The sequence below is a fragment of the Anopheles maculipalpis genome, chromosome 2RL (genome assembly GCF_943734695.1).
Source record: "Anopheles maculipalpis chromosome 2RL, idAnoMacuDA_375_x, whole genome shotgun sequence".
NCBI lineage: Eukaryota > Metazoa > Arthropoda > Insecta > Diptera > Culicidae > Anopheles > Anopheles maculipalpis.
The window spans coordinates 90,441,983-90,463,804 of NC_064871.1; the positions used below are offsets into that span (position 1 = coordinate 90,441,983).

The following is a 21,822-nucleotide window of genomic DNA, read 5'->3' on the forward strand; positions in this document are numbered from 1 at the left end:
TGCAAGGCAATTCTAGAGGCGATTTTCTCGATTCAAAAGCACTGCATAATTTCTTCCTAGAATGATGTTTGATTCATTTTAAAGATCATGTCAAAAATATTAAGTTTTCGCTTGATACACCAAACTAAATGTCTTCCCAAGTGTGAAATATGGTACTGTAGTTCTACAAAAAGGTGTATACTTCAACACTAGCATAAGGAAACTGTTTGCAAAATTAAATTAATTCTATTAAATGCCATTAAAAAATATTTTCCAAAAATTAAACCTGTCCTCTCGCTTCCATTTTTTAATCTTGGATAACAATTGATGAGTGTTCATATTTTTGCTCGAACTGCACAATAAAAATTCATCATGGAAATATGATAAGATCATCCTTCTTAGTGTAAGGGACATTTTTCTGTTAAGCTGAAATGTTTTTAAGTTTGCTCTGCTAATAAATACATATAATTTTGAATTCGAATGATTTCAAATTGAAAATTGAATGTGCCTTACGAGCTGTCGCCCACTGTGACACTCACCAGCGCCGATCGCACCCGATGGGAATACACCAAAGGATGGAAGTGACAATAATTGTACAGCCGGCTGCATACATACTTGATTTATCTGCATCCAATTGCATTTGTCACTTCCATCGTGTTTGTACTGTTGATGGGGTTCCGACGGAGCATTGTGTGTCCGGGGGGAGGCGTTGGTAGGCAGCGTTTTCCCCTCCACACACATTGCGCGCATCTAGATTATGAAATACTGAGCACGAGACACATCGAGCCCGGGCTGATGATGGACGATTTGTTACATCAATTGCACGCAACTGCACTTGCAGCAGCCATTTGTGTTTTTCTTCTATCCCATTTTCCTGTGTGTGTGGTTCAATCGCTAATCCACGTTCATCTCTCGTACGGCCCCTCAAATAAGCCATTACGGACCACCATTCATCTACACCCGCTTTTTCCCGCTCGATAAATCTCACTTTCGATCGCAATTGCAAATCCCCCTCTCAACCCATCCAGCCAGCCCTAGCTCTGGCGTGCGGTGTGATGTGAACAGAAACGAAATCGCCTTGACAAATGTCCCATTTCGCGTACCATTACTACGCCCGATCGTCCGTCGATCGGGACGGACGGAAAATTGATCGCATCGCAGCTACATGTTGCCTTCGCGCAAACGTTTTGCTTGGTGGTACTTCCGGATGTAAATGCCGCGATTGGGTCTGCTGTGCTCAACATTGTTGCAGAAGTATGTGTTTAACAAAAAAAAAAAAAATAGAGGGAAAATAAAACATCGATTGTTGGGAGAAGGTACCGAAGGCGAATTGAGTTCGAGGATCGCTTAGCCAGCACAAAAAAGCAATGAAAATAAACGCACAATTGCATGGAAAACAGCAAACAAAAAATGCGCCTCAGCAAGCGAAAATTGAACCTATACGAGGCGTTCTGTTTTACCGGTAAACCACAAAATGGTGCTTACTTCTTCTTCGTGGTACAGGAATGTGGAAAAAGGCTACCAAGGGAGGGTTAGGGCGGAGGGAGTGGCACGGCAAAAGGGTGAAAGGAATGCATTCCAGTCCCGTTCCATTGAACGCGTTACGATTTATGGGCGAAAAAAGGTTCGAACGGATGCTTCAGCGGGCGGGTTGGGTGAACGAAGTGAATGAATCGGTTTTTTGTTTTCCTTTTATTTGCCCGTGATTGAGAAAAAAAAAAAGAACAATTTTCCCCACCGGTTACCACGCCAAAAAAAAAAAAAGGTGAGAAATACAGATACAGAGTGTGAACCATTTGGCATGGAAATTCTGTGGTTCAGGTTCAGGGCGAAACAACAGTGGCAAAAGATTAGATGCAATGACAAGCACAGTGAAAAATTGATGAAATTTTCCACCTAAGCCAGTTTGTGGCGCCACACTGCCTCTTATCCTAAACCGTGGTGAAAACCGTTTGAGCGAAAGTGCAGCAGCGAATCAGCACCACGCCGTAAACGGGTAGCTTCCAAAAAGGCGAAAAAGAGAATGGAGAACACCGGAACAATCTCTCAAAGAAAAGCGTTTTCTTGCCTTTCCTTTCGATCGCTTTACCAACGGGGGCTGTCGTTTCTGGTCCGGAAATAGATGCGGCTGCAGCACTACTACTACTGCACCATCAACTACTGCTGCTGGACGTAACTGACCGAGTTCAAACAATGGGCAAATGGGGGTGGAAAAAGGTACGTTTTAGAGAACGAAGAAACAATTGCCACCCACCCATTCGCTAGGGACTGGGAAAATGGTTTAGTATTTATGACAGTTGGTCGGCCGGTAGAAGATGGAAACGAAAGCGATCTCTTGCGTGATTGAGTGATGGTTTTTGGGATGGGGTTTTGCTTTATAGCGGGTTTTTGATACTTTAGACCTAATCGAACTGCATCCGCTTTGATGCAGGCAGCAGAAAATCACTAGCGGTTTGTGTTGATTTATTTGGATTTTTTTGGGAAAATGGTTTGTTGAGATGTTGAATGTTGAGCGAATTTGTATCCTTAATGCTAAAAAGCAAATAATGAATCCTAAACTTTATATTCGTAACAATTTATTTGAAGATTAAAGAAAACTAAATCAAATTCGTCTTACCAATGTGGGGTGATGATCACACAATTTCTCCCCCAGTAGCCACCGGTTTGGAACGGTAACGCTTGTGGAATTAAATTAAATTCACCTGTTTTGGTGCTGTGTATCTGAAAGTATCGAAATTAAGTGAGGCAGTCTGCGGTGACGATGATTCGTCGTTTGATTGGAGCTGGTAGAGATGACGATCGTTATGTGAAAGTCGCAGTGAAAAAATACTGACTAACTCTCAGGAAAAAGTATGGCATAAAAGGGTTTGCTTTATCTGATTGTGAACCGAACATGAAACCTGAAACTAAATAGCGATAACGACGAATTAAGAAGAGGTGTCCATCTGATGGAAACTATCTAATTAGTAACATTAAATCTAATCTTATGTGTATAAGCCAGCTTATGCAGCTAGCCAGCAGCTTATGTGTTATGCCACCTATCGAACGCGTTACAAATGGATTCATGTTTTAAAATATTTCAAGAGCCTAGCTAAAGAGCATCAAAGTTCAATGTCTCTCTTCCCGTCTCGTCTAACAATCAAAACAAACTGAACCAATCATCACGGAACCGCAAACATCACGGATTGCCAAATGATGATCGCAAATCAATCTTCGTGTGGTTTGGTACCTCCGCTCGTAGAAATCCTGCTCTGCACGATTCCATGACTCATCCGGTGAGCAATTGCAGTAACGTCCACCACACCAAACAGCTTCAATCAATGCCCCAAAAAAGAAAAAGAAACACCATTCGAAGGCGTCGAAGGAGCATCATTTGGTGGCGAGGTTTACGTCATTTTGTGGAGCGTTGTGGTTGTTGCAGGCGACGCAATTCGTAAGCGGATCATTATTGCAGTTGCAGCCAAACTCAACCAGATCTTCGTCGATTCCTGGGGCTGCCAGCTCGTCGTAAGTGCAGCCGCGTTGTGGTTGCATCGAGCAAGGCCTATGACGACGATGATGATGATGGTATGTCAATGGATGATGCGGTCGATCGATGCCACGCAATAGTGTGTGGCGTCTCTGTAGCCTGCCGCTGGAACCATCCCCGTAACGGAATCACAACTATTTCAATTAAAATTTAATGAATTTCCGTTTTCAACGTGGATCGCCGCGAAAGGGGCACGCTCCGATCAATCGATCGCAGGCGTTATGGCTTGCGCGACTTTTCATCGGAAAAAGTCGGACCAATCGTGCCCGGGAAAGCAAGTTGTCAATTAGCACGAAAATGTGAGCAAAGCGTGCGCACACATGCATGTTCAAAACGCGGACTTAGGGGTATTCGCGGTGGACAACTTTCAACGTTGCGCACACCGGCTTATATTATAATCATTCAATTAGGAGAGGGATTGCGCGCTGATTTTCTGCACCCGAGCACAGACGAATGCCCTATCTGGAACGGGTTTTGTTTTAGTAATTTTTTTTTTTTTTGCTTCCAAGGTTGTATTGCAATTGGTCGTAGTAGCCAGCCATCGTGGTGCCAACCACCACCACCAGCCACGGTTGGCTCGCACTGCGTTGCGATTTATTATGGTTATTAATTAGATGAAGATAATTTTCACCAGCATCAGTGCGCGATAGGCTAAAGTGCTACCGTATTGAAGAGGGGACGCATTCTTCGCGAGGAACTCGATAACCCAACCGTTTTGCAAGCGATCATAATCATCGGGTCGTTTGAGTTGGGTTGTGTGATCGAAGAAATATGTCTGACATTTGGGCTCTTCCGATCAGCGAAGATTGGCTCGTTAGGCGAGCGAGGCACAAGGTGTGGGGAAAGACTGGTTCGAATGACTTTTACGATACGACCATATTAATTATCGTTTATGACTTTGCCATCCTGAACGGAGTCCGTTTCTATCCGACGGCTCGAGACGTGTGAATATTTGGACAGGGAACACCTTGTTGGGAATGTGTTCTGCTACAATGTAAAGATCATGAGATAAATTATTCGATTGACAGTTTCCATTCCTAGTCGTGTGAATACTGACTGCTTAGCGTGTCTTAAGGCATCTAATGTTTGCCGGTTATTAGCTCATGCGAATCGAATAGCTGTCTCATTAGTAGAGAAATTATGAATATAAACAAGTTCGGTACTTACCAGGATACAGCTGATGACTAGCAGGCCAAGTCCTTAGTAGTATATTACCTTCCAGGACACAATAACCAAATATAATTTGCAAAGGCGACTTACAATAGTATAGAGAGAATTTCATTGTGGTCTGAAAATATTGAAAAAAAAATCTCTGCTGTAAAAAACTAATTATGTAGACCTTATTAACTTAGTCTCGAGTTTGCGATGTATCTTCTTCATCTCCGCTCACAGCGATAATGTTTGAAGAGCTGCATAAGCTAGAAAATGGAGTTTATGCAGATGATAACCTCGATATTGATCGATCGGTACTTTCCGCTAGAGACTATACTGCTCCAAACTGGGCCTATTTTCGTTTCCCATCTTTTGCTCCTGTTTCTTACGTAATGGAGATAAACCCTCCCAATGTCTGGAACCAGCAACAGTAGCAGTAAATAAATGTTTTTCCCGCCGCAGGCGTTCAAATAAACCTACTATTCCGAATCCGAGCGCTCGTACCAAGCTCTGTGCTATAAACGCACCTGTCAAAACAACGGACAGCGCGACCTGCAACTGACATTTGCGCGTATGCTGCAGCAGATTTGTTTGACCTGGATGTTGTTGCGACTAGTGTTTTCCCTTTCTTGGTGTGTTAACTTGCATTGATTCGAAGCTATACTGGGATTTATTTTTAAACTTTGCAGATATTCCTATCGTTTGATTTTTAATTGTATCTCTTTTCTGTCTTCCCGTCTTTGCTAATTCCGACATCTCAGCAGATATGGATGAAGAATGCTATCCGGCAATCAGCATGAATGGCAGCAGCAAACATCAACACATCATCCACAGACAGAATCATGCGAACTCGCTGCTAGCCAACGGACAAACAAGGGACAGTAAACCCACCTTTGCCGGGATGTCCCTACTTGCAAATGGAGGCGGTCTATCGAATGCAGGTCAACAGCAGAACGCACAAATGCCCACCAATGGTGGGTTCAGTACCAGCAATGGTAGTCTCCTCAGTAACAACAACAATAATCACCTCGTGGTGAACAATAACCTCAACCTGAAGGATAGCATTGCGGGAATGAAGGAGTTGGCCGGGTTCGGTTCAACATCTTCCTGTCACGATTCGTCCTCATCTACATCCGCCAGCATCGCGTCCGATATTGATATTGATGAGACGACCGTGAAGGAAGAACCACTGTCGCCGAGCTCGAGCTGTCCACCATCACCGATCGGTTCGGGTTGTGGAGGAGGCGGTGGTAGTGAGGGTGGTGGAGGTTCCTTGCATAGCAACTTTGGCGTTTCATCTGCAACCCTTGGAGCCTACGCTCATACGGATCTTGTACTCGAGCATAAGGTAGAGTCCGGGATAAGCTGTAAAGTTTGTTCGAATTTTAATTTATTTCTCTTCAATTCATCCTTTCTCAGAATGGTTCCCTCCAGCTGTCATCCGCCTCACAAAGCCTGCTCAAGAATCAGCAGATCATGATCGCCACTAGCATTCCGCAGCAAAGCTCAACCACCCAGCAGCAACAGCAGAAGTTGGTAATGTCTAAGCTGAACATCAAGATGGAACCACAGTCGTCCGGCTTTGGGCTCCCTCCGACACCACCGTCCTCGTTACCGAGCGACGAATCGGAGGGCAATCAGAGCCCCGAACATCACGTCTCCCCCATGTCTCCGCCAACCGATATCGGCAGCACGTCCAGTGGTGCCAACTCGACGACATCCAGCCGCCGAACGTCCCTGCACGCGAGCAGCAGCATCACCTCGGGAGCCGGTTCCATGATTGGCAGCACCGCTGGTGGTCAGTCAGCAACCACTACCTCCCGCCAAGCATCCGGCGCTAGTCACCACAGCTCCTCCGCTGGTTCATCACCGTCCGCCTCCCAGTCGACCACCAGCTCGACGAGGCAGCCGATCCACACCCCGCTCATCAGTAGTCAACCGGTACGTTGATCGAAACTGCTTCTTACTAGTTACCTTAATACTAACATCCATTTGCTCTCGTTGGCCATTACAGAAGGGTTCCACAGGAACGCTCATCTTGACGGAAGAGGAAAAGCGAACACTACTGGCCGAGGGATACCCAATCCCAACGCGGCTTCCGCTGACCAAAGCCGAAGAGAAATCTCTCAAAAAGATTCGGCGGAAGATCAAGAACAAGGTAAGCATCGTAACAATTCTTTCCGAAACCCTGTAAACACCTGTTTTAATTCTCTTGCAATTTATTCTTTTTCTAGATCTCCGCACAAGAAAGTCGGCGGAAGAAGAAAGAGTACATGGACCAGCTAGAACGCCGGGTTGAGATACTGATGTCCGAGAACCTCGACTACCGCAAGCGAGTCGAAACGCTCGAGGACTGCAATCAGAATCTGCAGACGGAGCTGTCGAAGCTGCGACAGCTTATTACCCGACAGGGAACCCGGAAGGCGTCGTAAGGCCTCCAAAAAGTACCGTAGTAAGCGGTCCAGGCGTATAACACAAATGTACAAATTTAGCGCTAATGTCCCGAAGACGATATCGTGGTCAAATTATGTGTGCAAGAAGCGATCGATTTGATCGAACCACAGGCTCCGGCGGAGGGGAGTAATCGTGCAATAAGGAACAGTTCGATCGATAGGAAAAGGCGAATGGATTGTCGAAAGATTACGGTGGGTGAAGAAAGTCTTCCGCACGCATGCATTCTAGCGCAAGAGCAAAGAGTCGGAAGTGTGTCCGGAGTTTGTCATTTCGATAGCGCGTAAGTAGGGAAAGCCACACACTGGGATACGGAAAATAAGTTAACATTCCAATACAGAGAGACAGAGTATAAATTGTAGAACTTTTTAAATGTCTGAATGGAAGACTGGAAAACTTGGAGGAATCGAAAAACGTGTGCCTTGTTGTTTTGTAGGTACCGTTTTGTACAGGCGGAGGAAAGATTTGGTTTTTCCTCTCAGTAGTTGGTTAGTTTGCGAACGAAGCAAGGTCAAACGGGAATGGTTTTGGTTGTGCTTTTGTCTCCTTGATTATGCAGTTTTGTTACCTCGCTTTGAATTTTAAAAACTTAGCATTTACGCCGCACCTCGCGTGGGGCGCCATCTAGCGGCTGCTAGCGCAAGCCGAGTGTGAAATACGAAAACACGTGTCCTTTTCCGTTGCTGTTGGTGTTTTCGAACCAGGTTTTGTGCGTTATTTGTTATTTTTTTTTTTTTTCGTTAAACCATCTAAACTACGCACGCAACAAAAAGAGGAAACCATTTTTGTTGTACCTTTGCACCAGCGCATATTAGTACGAGTAAGTTGCTAAATCGTGAGTTAATTGCAGAGAACACAGCAAAAGTGTAGCATACCAGGAGCCTCTCCAATGTAATGCAAATGTAGCTGTAAATATCGCAACTTCGTTCGTCGGGTTGTCATTACCCCTTTTCTTAACCGATAAGGTGGAAAACACGGCGAACGAAAACGATCAACAGTTCGGGACTGATTCGGGTAAAACTTATTACTTTTTCACTAATGCAATGTGGTTACAGTTGCTTGTTGTTTGTTTGATTGATTGTTTGTTGGCGAGTATTGGGTTGTTTGATTATATTCGTAAGTGACATTCATTTGCATGGTTAAGAACGTATCCCATCCACCCTGTACAGTATGAGCGTGCGTTCGATGGGCGTGAGTGGTTAGCATTTAAGGAATGTGTGGTGCAAATGACACAAAACTGATTCCAAATCCAGATAAATGATTTGTACATACAAAACCGTGTGCTTTTCCGGAACCGCTATACACATTTCTCTCTCAAGTGTCAAACTTATTGTCAGTCCTTTTGGTTTTTTTTTTACTAAAGTAGAAACCATCGAAATGGAATACATTCGCTGCCCCAAGTAAACAGAGAAAGGCCGTACATACCATTCGTAAGCACTGTTAGGAAGTGTGAACCTATATTCTTTTTACCCATAGATGCTTCTTAACGGGCTAGAACCTTGTAAAATCAGAATAAAATCGTGGAGGACGGGAAACATATTTTCTTACGGCTATTTTACGGAAGGCAACAGAGTCGTTTAGAGCTTTTACAATTATGCTAATAGAGCTGATGGATGCGAGAGAGGAAAAAAGAGCGTAAACATATTTACAACGATGATAGGCTGATGATTGGTTGATTTTACAAAAGAAAAACAAAAACTGTTAACCGATTCAAAACGGTTTAAGGTAGACCAATTGTGAAGGAGGTAGAAATGAGTGCGCTTAGCTAAGAAACTACACAATTATACACAAAAAAAACCTAAATAATTTAGAGCAAAATGTAAAAGATAAACCAGATACCTATTTATAGTGAATGCGACTGGAGGTAACCAAGCGATGACTTAAGCACATAGTTTATAAGCAAAAATAGATAAATAAGTAAGGAAAAATTAAACATAAGTACATGGGAAGAATACGGACACACGATAATGAGCTGGAATGCTGATATGCAGGCGCATCTCAATCGGTACGTTAATTTCAAACCTCCATTAAATTTCGTTAGTCGGTAACGTTTACTTACGCTAGTTTAGTTTAAATTACCATCTTCTTTTGATTGTTCGTTTTGTGGATAAGAAAGCGCACGGGAATTGCACTGTTTTGGCTGTTCAAGGCTGCTGAAATAAATTTAAAAAGGAAAAGAAAAAAACAATTAAACGACGACGCAACCTCTTTCGGACATTGCTGGAATCGATTCGGGAAGCATCAAATTCTGCCATTTTAATTATTTAATAGCATTCGTGTAAGAAGCAGTTTAAGGAAAATAGTGAAGAAAAAAACACACACACAACTGTCGCAATCCGTGCTGTATCGAGAGGATTAGATTCGGAGTCTAGTAGATGATTTAGTTTATTATGTACTATTCATACAATTTTTTGTTAGAATAGATTCTTTCGTTTTTTTTTTTTGTTCGTTTAAGATTAAGCAAGAGATGAAGCAGATGGAAATTGTTTGTATTTGAATTTAATTTATATCTCCCATATGCACGTGTTTCAGGGATAGTTGGAGAGATCCTGTACATCCTTACCAGAAGTCAAACAAGTTAGAAAGCAGAATGAGCGTGCAGAAAAGTGTGTTTGAAGCTCGCGTATATGTATTGCATTTGTTTTAAAGATGTTCACTTAACTGATTTATTCGTAGGGAACAAAAACCCCATTCAATCACGCTCCAATGACTGATTCATCGTTTTTCGTTTTGTTTTTTTGTTTTTGATTTGAATTTAAATGCTTCAGATCATTCTATTCTGGTTTATCATATTTTTTTCTATTTAATTCTTTCAAAGTGCAATTATTATTATGTTGATTAGAATGGAAGTTATGCAAAAATCATTAGTAGAAACTATTGTGCAATTGAAGATATTATAAAAAAGTTGTTTTGTTACTTACTTTACTGTTTGCTTTTTGTGAGACCACGAAAAACGATTCCTTATTGATTTTGTTTTATTTTATCAGTTTTTATGATAATTTTGGTTCGCATTCCCTTTTTCGGAATAACTTGCAACTGTCAATTTGAGGGAAAATTTAAAAAAATAACGCTAAATCATTAATTACGCTACCTTCTATGGAATGGTTTTGCTTAAAGCATTCCCTTTTCCTATGCAAAAAAAAAACTATCCCACTTTTGAAGTTTAAAAATATCTCTTCTCCTGCTTTTTGGCTTATGTTTTGCTTCTTCGTTCAACCCTAACCTACGGGATTCCAAACCTTCTTGTGCAGGAATCCGTCGCGAGAAAGTGTGTACGGAATGAGGAAAAACAAACCCCACCTCTGCTGCGATGAAGAGAAGAGCATGAGTCATGTGTCAAAGGTGGAAAATTCTAAAACCCAGTCGGAAAACCCGACCGGTATTTGCACCCAGACATACAGACGGACTTGCACCGACTGCACGACTGCACAGCTTCTTGCATGTGCAGTCGACTATTTTTAGCTGACCGGTAGCAAAGATCGGTGAGGCGTGTGCTAATGTAATGCCGGTAGGAATGATTGGCCGATAGACGAATACACGGAACGGTCACAGCTTACACTTGGAGCAGCAAGCTGTATTAGAGAGGAATAAAATGCATTTACCAGAACGCAAAGAAGTGAACTTAAACGTAATAGTCGCACCGCGTGGAGAATTATGAACCAAATAGATGAAAACCAGATATTTTTTTTTTGCGAAAACAGACAGGGAAGTGTTTGAACCAGGAAGTAGAAGAGATGAGATAGAGCGAGGAAAAACACAAACAAGCACACAACAACAACGATGAAACAAGGAAAAGAGAGTACTGGGAGTTAGACACTTACATGAACTAGTTCTCATTTAGAAATAGGCTTTTCCTTAAGATTTGTTTTTTTCTTTTCAATATTATTATTGCCTTTTTCAATAATGTTTAAGGCTTAACTGTTCGTTCCAGCTAGTGTATTACCGTGTTTCTTTAGTAGATTGTTTTTTTTTAAAGATTGGGTGAAAGAGATGTTTTTTTCTTGCTCGACTTATGCGACTTATGCGAAACGTGTGTGGATGGATTCAAGAAAAGGTGGCAAAAAATCCAGCAAAAATGGATGGAAAAATTATCCACACACAGACACACAAAAGGACGATGTACATGTGCAAGAAAAGTGTGACGAAGTATAAAAGGAAGGATAAACGGAAACAAACAAACAAAAAAAAAACTGCACACACAATATGGGTTCGAAATAAAATTTCCTCACTTACATTTATTGTAACGAGTAACCAGAATACTATAATTCGCAATGTTTTTGTTCTTCTCTTGCAAAACTTTTCAATGTCACAATATTATATTAATTCTTCCCTCTGAGCTAGTGGCTGCAACGTTACTTCGCTGCACTAGCGAGCAGAGGGATGTCAAAAAAATAATGTTCATAAAACGAAAGATTCCTAACATGGAACGGTGTTTTCGATTTGCGTTCACAGACAGCAGCAGCAGTTTTTCGCGACGGTCCGTCAATGGGAGGAAACAGACAGCCGGAAAAGCGCATTCCACACTTCAAAGTCACTCGATGAAGCCGGGCAATCCGAATGAAACGTGGGAGGGGGGAAAATGACTAGACATCCGCCAAGGGGACACCGTTGAATGGGAGGGGATCGGGAAGAAGGGGGGGGGGGAGGAAGGAAAAAGCAGAAAAAAGGGCTCCCTTTATCCTTCGAACAGCTGTGAACGTGGTGTTGTGATTCTGTGACAAGATCGATAATAACGTCTCGCTGCGGATGGTGTGCGTCGCATTATATGCATCGGCCGACGTGCTCGGCTAGTGATAGTTTTCCTCGGCGTAAGATGGAAAACTGCGCAGCATCCAACCCGCGAGAGACACAGTTTGCCCGAGAGGAAACTATTTCACAGGGTAATAGTTTTTCTCTTGCGTGAGGTTAGGATGGGAAGGAAAATTGCGCGAAAAATGAAGCTTTCAACGGAAGGCTTTGGTTTTTGCTCACCAAAAGCTTGAAAAAGCGAACATTCTGTACCGAGGACTGTTGTAGAGTTTTGGGAAATGGGAAATGTTGCTTAAACAGTAATCATTTCAATAGTAAACTTATATTTGCAATAGTTTTGATATTGCTCTTGTTTTAAGATTTTGAAAAATATTTTATTCCTTTTGGCAAAAGAAAGACACTATTTTGTTATTGAAATATTATAGTAAAATGTTTGTTACAAGATAAATTGTAAAAAATGAGCATTACAAACAATTATGCTATGTTCAGGATTACTTTTACAATGTACAACGAAAATCTGCTTTGAAAACGAATATTTAAACCAGCTAGCGCCATCTGTTGGATTTTTTAAACTAGAGAAAGCTTCCCATAGCATGCTTTCAATACAAGCCACCAGAGGCGCTCTAGTAACGCCGTTGAATGATTTATTATTTATTTCCTTTCATAAAAATTTTACTACATCATTAGTTCTGTTCTTAAAATTCGTCGTTTTACATAAAGCACTAAAATTATTTTAAATTGCAAGATATTTTTTTATTTTAATTGTTTTTTTCACCAGCCATCCCCTAAATAAATTCCTATTCACTGTTACATCTTTTTATCTTTTACTTTATTTAAGCTAAAAGAAAGGCGATCGTTCCTTCACATATCACTGCACGCATTTGTGTGATTTTTACTCCTTCCTCTCACACGTTCTTGCTCTCTATACACTGACCCCAGACAACTCGTTTCTGGTTAACCTTGACAGTTTGTTGTCTCGTTTCGGGAGCTTCTCCTATGTGTCCGTTTTCCCCTGCATTTTTGCTTTGCACTACCCCATTTAAAACAGGATTTCTGTTTTGCTCTCGCATCGAACCGTTTTTGTTTTTTTTTTTCTTTCTTGTTGTCCGGTACACTGTATGCACTTTATTAGCACAACTTGTTTGCCGGTTGCAGTTAAATGCATTTTACAGTCAAGAAAGCGGGAGTCTCATCGACTTCGGCTCACGCTCACGTCTCACCTTCGTTGCATCAGAGTTTGCTTCTAAATTGTCACATTTTGGACTTCGATTACTGTTCCACCACCGATGCAGTTGCGTTTGCGGATGCGCATCACGATGGAGAGAATCGTAAAAAAATGCTGCCCTTCTGGTATGAACGGACGGAGAGTTTTGCTTTAAGTTTGCTGCAAGAAGCTATTTCTATAGCTTCGAAAATATGCCTTAATTTAATATTGATCTATTTAAATAATGAAAAAAAAAAACACCCAAAAACATGCAACTGTAGGGTTTTAACCTCAAACCAACTCAAACGAGACAGACCGAGCTTTGAAGGGAGAATAAACGAGAGCAAACGATTATCAGTATCCTCGCAGATTTTTTTCTTTCCCTTCAAGGACTCTCTCACCAAGTTTTCCCTGCCACAAGGAAAAAAAAAAACCTCTGTGTGGGAGTGGCTTCCAACAACCCCCTAGAAAAAAGTTTTTTCAAGACATAAAAAAACACAAGATCTTCCTTCTTCAAATGGCAATCTTCGCGGGTTACGGTTCGCCTTTCCATCTCGAGCTGGGATGGCGCTGGCTTGGAGGTTAAAATAGCAAAATGTGCAACCTTCTAGAAGACCTTCATAAATGCCCGGCGTTCGGTTAATGAATCGTGATTAATTGATGTCTAATTGGATTAAAAATGCTGCTGGTAGATGGTGGACTTAAACCTTGGGGAAAAATTATTCACCTCTTAGTTGAAGCAAAAGATGACACTTAAGAAAATTTTATAACACAAAACATTGACTTTGATTGCATATTTCGCAAGTGCAACGAAAATACTTTTCATGGAATATTGTTTTATTTGAATGTTTATTAAATATAAAACGTAAAAATCAGGCTTATTTTCATGTCTTCAGCTGTGGTCTAAGCATCTTAAGAATAGAAGAATAAGTTTATTCATATCCTTCTTGAATTTTGAAATATAGAGACCAATTTTTCTCAATATTTTCTGGACGCAATTTATTGCGAACGAACGATTGACAAATTTGTCACAGAAGGACGTACTTACTTTCTTGTGTCAGTTCCATTTATCTTTATTATTCTTTCCCATTTAGTTAAACCATCATAACGGACCTTTGCTTGCAACCCTTTTTTATTTTTGAGAACCAAATCAAATATCTGTTCTTTCCATTCCCCTACTCGGAAGACCTTAATCCGGGATGTTTAGAAAACAATTTGTTTTCCCGTTAGCCATACTTTGCATAAGCGGTTTTGAGGAGCGTTTTTTTTTTTTCAACGGAGACTATCCCTTCACCACAATGAACCCTTCCGGAGTTTGACGGCGACCTGTTAAAGGAGAAATAATAAATTCCGGATGCTCCGGTGACACTTGACTCCTTCACGATTACGGTGTGGCTGTGGAGGGAGAGCCAATCATACCTGCGAAGAGATGCTGTACGTGGTCAAGGACGAACAAGAGAGCAACCCACCGAAATTGCTTCGAATGACAGGGTAATTGCGAGGAAAAATAGATGAATAATTAAAAGTGAAGTTTTCTGGGATGGTTTGCTTCTGTTTTTCGTTTTTTTTCCCTTGAACACTTCCTTAAGTAAAAGGTGACCGAGTGAAGACGTTTCCACCACTTAAGACTGTGAGTGGTGAACGGGTTTAACCCTTACCCTATGAACGGCACACCATTTAGATAAGCAGTGGTAGAATGGATCCCTTACTTCCCTCTTTAGGACCGATTTTCGCACAGCAGGAAGAAGAACGATGACAGTAAATGTCCAATAAAAAAGTATACTTAAGCAAGGTAAATGGAATTAGCGATGATTGCTGATTGTTTCGGGGATCTTCTTAAGATCGGCCTGTGAAACCGTCACTAGCGTATGGAATTCATGGACAAAAAGGAAGCGGAGGAGCGATTTTAAACGAGAAACCAGTACATTCGAGTTTAAAGGGTTTGAACTTGGGAAGATGCCACAGGTGTATTTTCATGCGATGCTTTAAAGCAATTGATTGCCGTTATGATTCTCTTGGCCGGCTATGGCGTCTGTTTATAGTTTTAATGGTTAATGGATAATGATCGATATAAAAAAATTGAAAGATGTTCAAATACACTTTAAAATTGACTTCATTTCAACAATTACTCAGTACAAATCAGCAGTTTCAATGTCTCGAAGCCAAGGAACGCTGTGACCTGATAACATATGCCACATCATATCATGCAATAGTTGTTTGAGCAGACCCTTTAACTGATTATCCTTTGCAGTAAGGTGTTTTAACTGGGTCGTGGAAACCTTATTTATTGTCAAGGGGTAATTGTAATGCGTAGTCGTAGATGCCATTCGTAGAACACCAGCAAAGGAACATTCCCAAAACGGCCTGAAGACGCAACTGGTCTGCTTGCTTGTGGATCGAAAGAAACACCTTAATATCGTTGGCATAAAGCAGGGTGCTCTCAAGAGGGAGGATCCTTGTTGACTCATCCATGTACTCCACGAAGAGGATCGGACCGAAATTGCTCCCTTGTGACACCCTCGAAGAACCATGTATGCCTCGTAAAGTGTGAGGTCCCAGTTTTATGCAGTAAGATCGGTCGCTAAGGTAAGTGCGCATCCTAGCCAAAAGTCCGATAGTTCAAGGATCTTGACAAGCAGTTGAGAATGCGGGACCGAAAGCTGTCTTGATATCCCAAGGCTCCAGGTCAAGCATCGTTGGTCCTATGGCAGACAAATCCTGAATGTTGTTGAGGCAGTTTGAGACGGAGAAAAATTTAACCACATGCTGTTTCATTCCTTAAAATATATTTAAATTCAACTACTTTAACCAAAACCATTTGATGTATTCGCTTCTTCGATTTAAGACTTAAATTTTTTGCAACATAAATCCAATCAAATTGTTCATAATCGATACACATCTTGCTAAATGAAAACAAAGCAATAATAGAGCACTTTTGTCCTTGGAGGGATTTCCCTGCTTTCAGCTCTTGAAAATCTCGCGCTTCTAATTGAATTGAATTTATTTAAATTTTGCAAGACAAATGTGTTCTCATTCCTTTGTTCCTCTAGCAAAGACAAACTTCCTTTAAGTGGCAAAAATTCGAAGTCCTTGGAATGTACAAGCCACTACCATCTGGAACTGCTTGGATAATTCAACAATTCGTGGACTATTCTTCTAACTACCAACCAAACCGACACAAAGATACGCGTGCGATAGGAGAAGTTTTCTCCACCTCATTTACCTTCGCTGGGAAGAGATAAAGCTGCATAAATTTCCACCTAAAAAAAAAGCACCACACCACCGACCTTTGTACAAACAAGATAGATTTTGGTGTTGAAGCAAAAATGTGTATAAATGTACGCGACTGAACGTCCAGCAAAGGTAACGAGTTGCTATCTTGTCATCAGCACCGTAGGAAAAGGCATCAGAAGAGCCAAACTTTTCCCACCCGACAGACGCACAAATATTCTAATAATGAAAAAGCTTCCGGAAAAATGGTCTGACAGCAAAACTTTAAAACCTTCATCGGGTACAATTCTTAAATCGGTTATCATTGCTGCCTTAGCTTGGCGGTCGTTTTCTTGGAGCGCAAGAAAACGTGAGAAAACCTCGCCGCTGAACTAGAGCGGGGTAGAGTTTTTCAATTTTGGAACAACGATGAAAACCCCTTTCCTCGTTGGTGGAAAAACACCGCCTCTCCCTCCTGCACTCGCCAAAATCCCGTCGGCATTTCGTCAGCTCAGGCTTGGCCTTGGAGAGGAAACTCAAAACTCAGTCCTTCGTTGTTTTAATTTTGCCCAGTACTAGCTGTCTCAGAGACAGAGCTGCGTCAAGAGTTGGAATGGTGTGAGAGACTTGGGAGAGCTTCGGAAGAGGCTGGAGGAATTCTTCATGCTCCAATAGCCGCCCCAGCTTTGCATCTTCATCCTTGAAGGTGCTTCTACACATAATGGCAAAAATAATCGATTCAAGAGTTGCCTTCGCGTAAATTATATTTACATAAGACTTTTGCCAAGACGATGAATTTTACCGAGGTCTGTTTTCGGGGGGGATTGCAGGATGTTTCGAGTTGCTTTGGGTGGTGGGTAGCAAAATGGTATGGGGCTTCGTTGAATTCTTTACCAAATAAAATGAAACTTGGATGTTCACTACTTGGACACAAAAACAAAGAGCGTCCGAATATTCACTTGGTGCCTGGGAAAAATTGATAAAACATTTTCCCGGTTCAAGCACACACCGAGCTTCCGAGCCCATTCGGAGTGTGCCTTCAAAGCCCAGAAACAGCACTTCCGTAGCTTGCCAGGCAAAGTCCTTTCCAGCTCACATGTCAGGGCGCATGTCTTCATAAATTTTCCTCCGCTTCTCTTTTTTGCTGGTGGAGGGAGCTAAGCAATAGTATCCAAGACGTTCGGTGTCTTGTGGTTGTCTCGTTTTCTCACATACACATACACATACGGACATCGGGAGCTTCTTATATGTAATTCGATTTTCTCTATTTCGTGCCTCAAGGAGCTCAGGAAGATGAGGTTAAGTTGGTAGAAGAAAGAGCTGCTTTTTATTGTCTTAAGAAGACATGGCATTCACATACGGTATGGAAGGGTGTCTTGTGTGTTGCTTTACTTATTTTACAGTGAAAAAATAATCGATAAATGGTCTTAAACAGCAACTTCCAACTGACGTCCAACCAACAGCAAAATTACTGAAGAAGAAGGAAGTATTTTGAGTCAAATAATCATTCTTAAGGGTTTCTAATGACTAGATATCTGTAAATTGAATTACACGTAGCAGAATATTGAAGATCTTGCTATGAGGAATCAAGACTAAGATGGAATTTGAGCCATTACAGTCTCATCTGCTCTATCTGTTGCTATATATTAATTGTTTTAAACAATTTTGCAGCACAATTTATTTGACTTAGCCTGCCCCAATATACCTAATATTTGATTACAGTTTATATTTTCCTATTCGGAGCTAAAAAACACCTTTTTATTGCATTTTATTGTGTGACTTTTTCGAACAACCGCAATCTGACATCATGAAGATCTGACTGGAACAGCATGTTTCCAGTATTTACAAAGACATTTTTCTTGTTTAAACTAACACCCGAACAGACAAACAAACTAGTCGTCCCATGCTAGAACCCCCTAGCTCATAGTGAGCATGAGTGCAAAGTAATATCCATTCCTACAAAAGAAGTCAACCTCACACTGATGTACACTCGCACAGACGATCTCCACGATGCAACCCGTACAGATAGTCAACAAAAGATGCACTTTACCACGTTGCATTGCGCGACTGCAACTGATGCACAAAGCACGGGGAGTGTGCAAAAACGAGTCAGTGGTAGAAAAGGGTGTTGGCATCTATTTATAGGGCAAATATAACGCCGTACAAATAACAAGACGCGTTCACTACAGACTTCCAGCAATGTGCAAAGAGATCGAGAAATTGTGGAAAGCAAAAGGGACAAGAATTGCACTCGGAGCTTGGTTGGAGAAATGACACGACACGTCTAGAAATTGAAGGTTCCTCTGCGGTTTGCGGGAAGTTTTTTTTATTGCCCTTCTCTTACTGCACTCTTCCTGGAGGCCATTACTCCTTAAGGTTGAAACGAGATTGGGAGACTCTCGGCCTGTAGATCACAGACTCGCTTTGTTCGGAAACTGTTTTCTTCATAATCACACACTAGCAATCACCGTTATCAGCTGGAACTGATTAAACTTAACATTTGAATGCACCGTTTAGCAACTCACACTACTCACACCACAGCTCACTCAGAGTATCTGGGAGGAACGCCCAGAACCGCCCTACGCCACCAAGAACTGCACGCTACATCACCGTTCGTGCCTGTGCCCTACTGTTTTGTATGTAAATAACCGCCTTTCACGAGGAAATTGAATTCGCTTCTGTGAAAGGTCTAACAAAATATTCTGAACAGAAAGCTAAAGGACACACCCGCTCTCCCTCCCGGGCCCAACCTCATGACTCCTTCCGCTGAACCGATCGTGGTTGAGGATCAACCGGAACGTATCGGCACACAACGGTCGGCATCGTCACGAGTGGGAGGGGCCTTTTAAAGGGCATTGGAGATGTCCTCGCTTTTCGGTACTGATACTGGCATTCTATAGTGTTAACCGAGCGCTGCTACTACGTCGTCGATGGAGCTTTTCCGCGTCCAACCCCATGCCCAGGGTACGTACACGAAAGCGAAATCACCACAGGCTACCCGGCCCTATCTGGTAAGCTCCGGCATGAATGCGGTAAGCTCTCGTGCACGGAAACCCGGACCCGGACTGGCCACGGAAACCGAAGCAGAAGTGTTTGTGTGTAACGCGAAATCCTCAGCAAGCGGCCGCCCGACCGAGGACGGTCGTGTTCAACGTTTTCGAACGTGTTGTGCTAGCGATTGCTAGCGATTGTGTGGCTTAAAAAAAGGGTTGCTTGCCCTGCTCCACGCGCCAGAGAAGGTCCTTCTCGCTCTTTCTTTTCCCTCCGGAGCGAAGCCATCTTTGTCTAGTGAACTGTAGTCGCTTGAATCGTGAGCTCACACTTTGCTCGCAGCAAAAGATCGACTTCGGGGAGCTGTGCGTTCCAGCGTGCATTACAGCAAAATCCGAAGATGCTGTTTTGTTTTGCATTTTGAAGCAGAGAGCTGAACCCCCGGGAGGGTCAGGTTCAAGTTTTATTTGCATCAATTTTCATCTTTGACTGCCCAAGTCTGCTTATTCAAAGTCTTATTATTTATCATCTCATGGTTTGCTGTATTTTTCCTTTGCTTTTATTTCAAGTTCAATATTTAAATGTTCTTTACTTTTTATTTGGTGAAGCTTTCCCCTTTTTCCTGCCACTCTGTAATTCTCTCTATCGCTTTTCTGCATGTACTGTCCATGTTTTGTTTCAAATTTAATTTTACTACATGCATGTACGGGGTGCAGCAAACATAGAAAGTGTCTCAAAACTCTGCCGCTCTACAGCAGACCGAACAACTTGCCATGTAACGCAAGGCAATAACTTAAACGTATCGTCATACGTCCGTCTCTCGGCGCATACACCAATTCATTGAGCTCGTAGTACAGAGAAAGGGCACGGAAGAATGGTTGTAAATTAAAATCCGCCCTCGAACATCACATGTCAGGGGGAGGAACTGCGCAGGAGGAGTACAAGTAATGCAATAAAAATTGCATTCTGCCGCTGCATGCCTTGGAGCAGCAGTGGAGATGCAGAAGGTACTTTCTCGCACACACGCAAGACATCGCGATCATCTGTTCCGTTCAGTGCATTGAGTGTAATGTTGCGTTGCGACGAGAAGTAGGGTGAACGGGAAGATCCAAGACTTTGCTCTCGACCCCACCGAGGATTAAATTGTGGTGTCGTTTTGCATATGCAGAGAGCGCGTGTATTGTAGATGCTGTCAAGCCCGAACGGTAGGATGTACGTATAGGAGCAGGATGATCAAGATCAAATTTTTGTTTAACGATTTTTTATTTGCCTGTCTGATTTATTAAATTTTTTCACAATTTCTTCATTGATATTTCACAACTTTCGTCGGAATTTGAAAGGATTTTTTTTAATAGCTTAACTTTAATTTTTACGTAACAATTAATAACTTAACTTAACAACTTTTAGCACCTTTTTTAAATACTTTTCAATAACTTTTTTTCATAATTGACAAAATTTGTTAGAGCTTTATTTCATAATTTTCGTATTGGTGGAAGTATGTTATTTTCATATTTTAATAAACGAAATTCTATTAAAGTAAGCCTTTCTAATTATTATTTTAAAAATATATTTTAAGCGAAATGGCACCACCGTTCTTCGTGAATATTATGTTGTTTGTCTCTTTCGTTTAATGTAATTTATATACTATTTTTACTTCTAACAGTTCGTCTTTGAAACTCCCTGAAAAATTTAGCTTAAGTCTACCTAATTAATCCTATATTTTAATTAAGTGTCAATTTCTTTGACATTAACCTCAAACGCATTGTGTGACATTTTAACCGAGTAATCCGCAAATTTCAATACTGATATTATATGACTCACTTGTGCTATCACCTTGTGACATTTCCATTGATAACATTTATAGAACATTTGAACTTTTTTTTTTTTTAATGTATCAAACCCCATTGAACAAGAACAGTTTTTGACTAAAATGTCATAATAATTCCGACTATCCATACTTTAAACCTTTTTCAAGAAAATCTCATGCTAGACACATATTCGATTTATTAAAAGTTGTCTTTTTTATGATAAAACCAGAATTTAAAAAATCTATATAAAACAATTTCTCCCAAAACACTTTCCCTTAAACGCCCCTTTCCATCCAGAAAGAAGTGCTCTCTCTTTCTCTCTCTCTTTATACTGAATGAACCCGAATCAACCCGCCACTTTACCGCTATCTGTCCCAGATTAGAATCCAGGACGCGTATGTACAACTCGATCACAACCGGCAATACACATTCGCTATTAAACAACCGACCAAAAAACGCATTCTACAACCGAAGCGCATCCTTCGCTTTCACCCACCAACACCACGGTTGCAGTGTGCACCGTCCTGCAAGAAGCAAACGGCACCAAATCGTTCCACCGTGTGCACAATCCGCTCTAGGACAACCCGATGACCGGCTGCTCGAATAAGGTAAGGTGTCCCGACATTATACCCGTTTTTTTTTTGGCGCGTGCCGACCTTAGTGAGGAGACACCGAGGGGGGATAAAAATGAACACAAACAGAGAAGGGGTTGAACCCTATTTGACCGCTTTTTCGACCGAGCAAAAGGT

General features: G+C 41.7%; 2 protein-coding genes across 5 annotated transcripts in view; one reads left to right on the forward strand and one right to left on the reverse strand.

The window, feature by feature from the left end:
* The window catches only part of LOC126568633 (coiled-coil-helix-coiled-coil-helix domain-containing protein 7), a 492,112-nt gene that overhangs the window by 202,267 nt on the left and 268,023 nt on the right, over window positions 1-21,822 (reverse strand). The window lies entirely within an intron of this gene.
* Window positions 1-21,822, forward strand: part of LOC126568053 (cyclic AMP response element-binding protein A) — a 394,830-nt gene that overhangs the window by 80,661 nt on the left and 292,347 nt on the right. Inside the window, exons 3-6 of one of the 3 annotated variants that reach the window (XM_050224461.1) lie at window positions 5,422-6,008; window positions 6,080-6,601; window positions 6,675-6,818; window positions 6,895-7,104. In XM_050224461.1, the coding sequence (XP_050080418.1) occupies window positions 5,422-6,008; window positions 6,080-6,601; window positions 6,675-6,818; window positions 6,895-7,092 (1,451 nt within the window). In that variant the 3' untranslated portion in view covers window positions 7,093-7,104. Of the gene's footprint in view, window positions 1-5,421; window positions 6,009-6,079; window positions 6,602-6,674; window positions 6,819-6,894; window positions 7,146-21,822 lie in introns of those variants that run through there. The other 2 variants (XM_050224460.1, XM_050224462.1) reach the window with 2 other exon arrangements.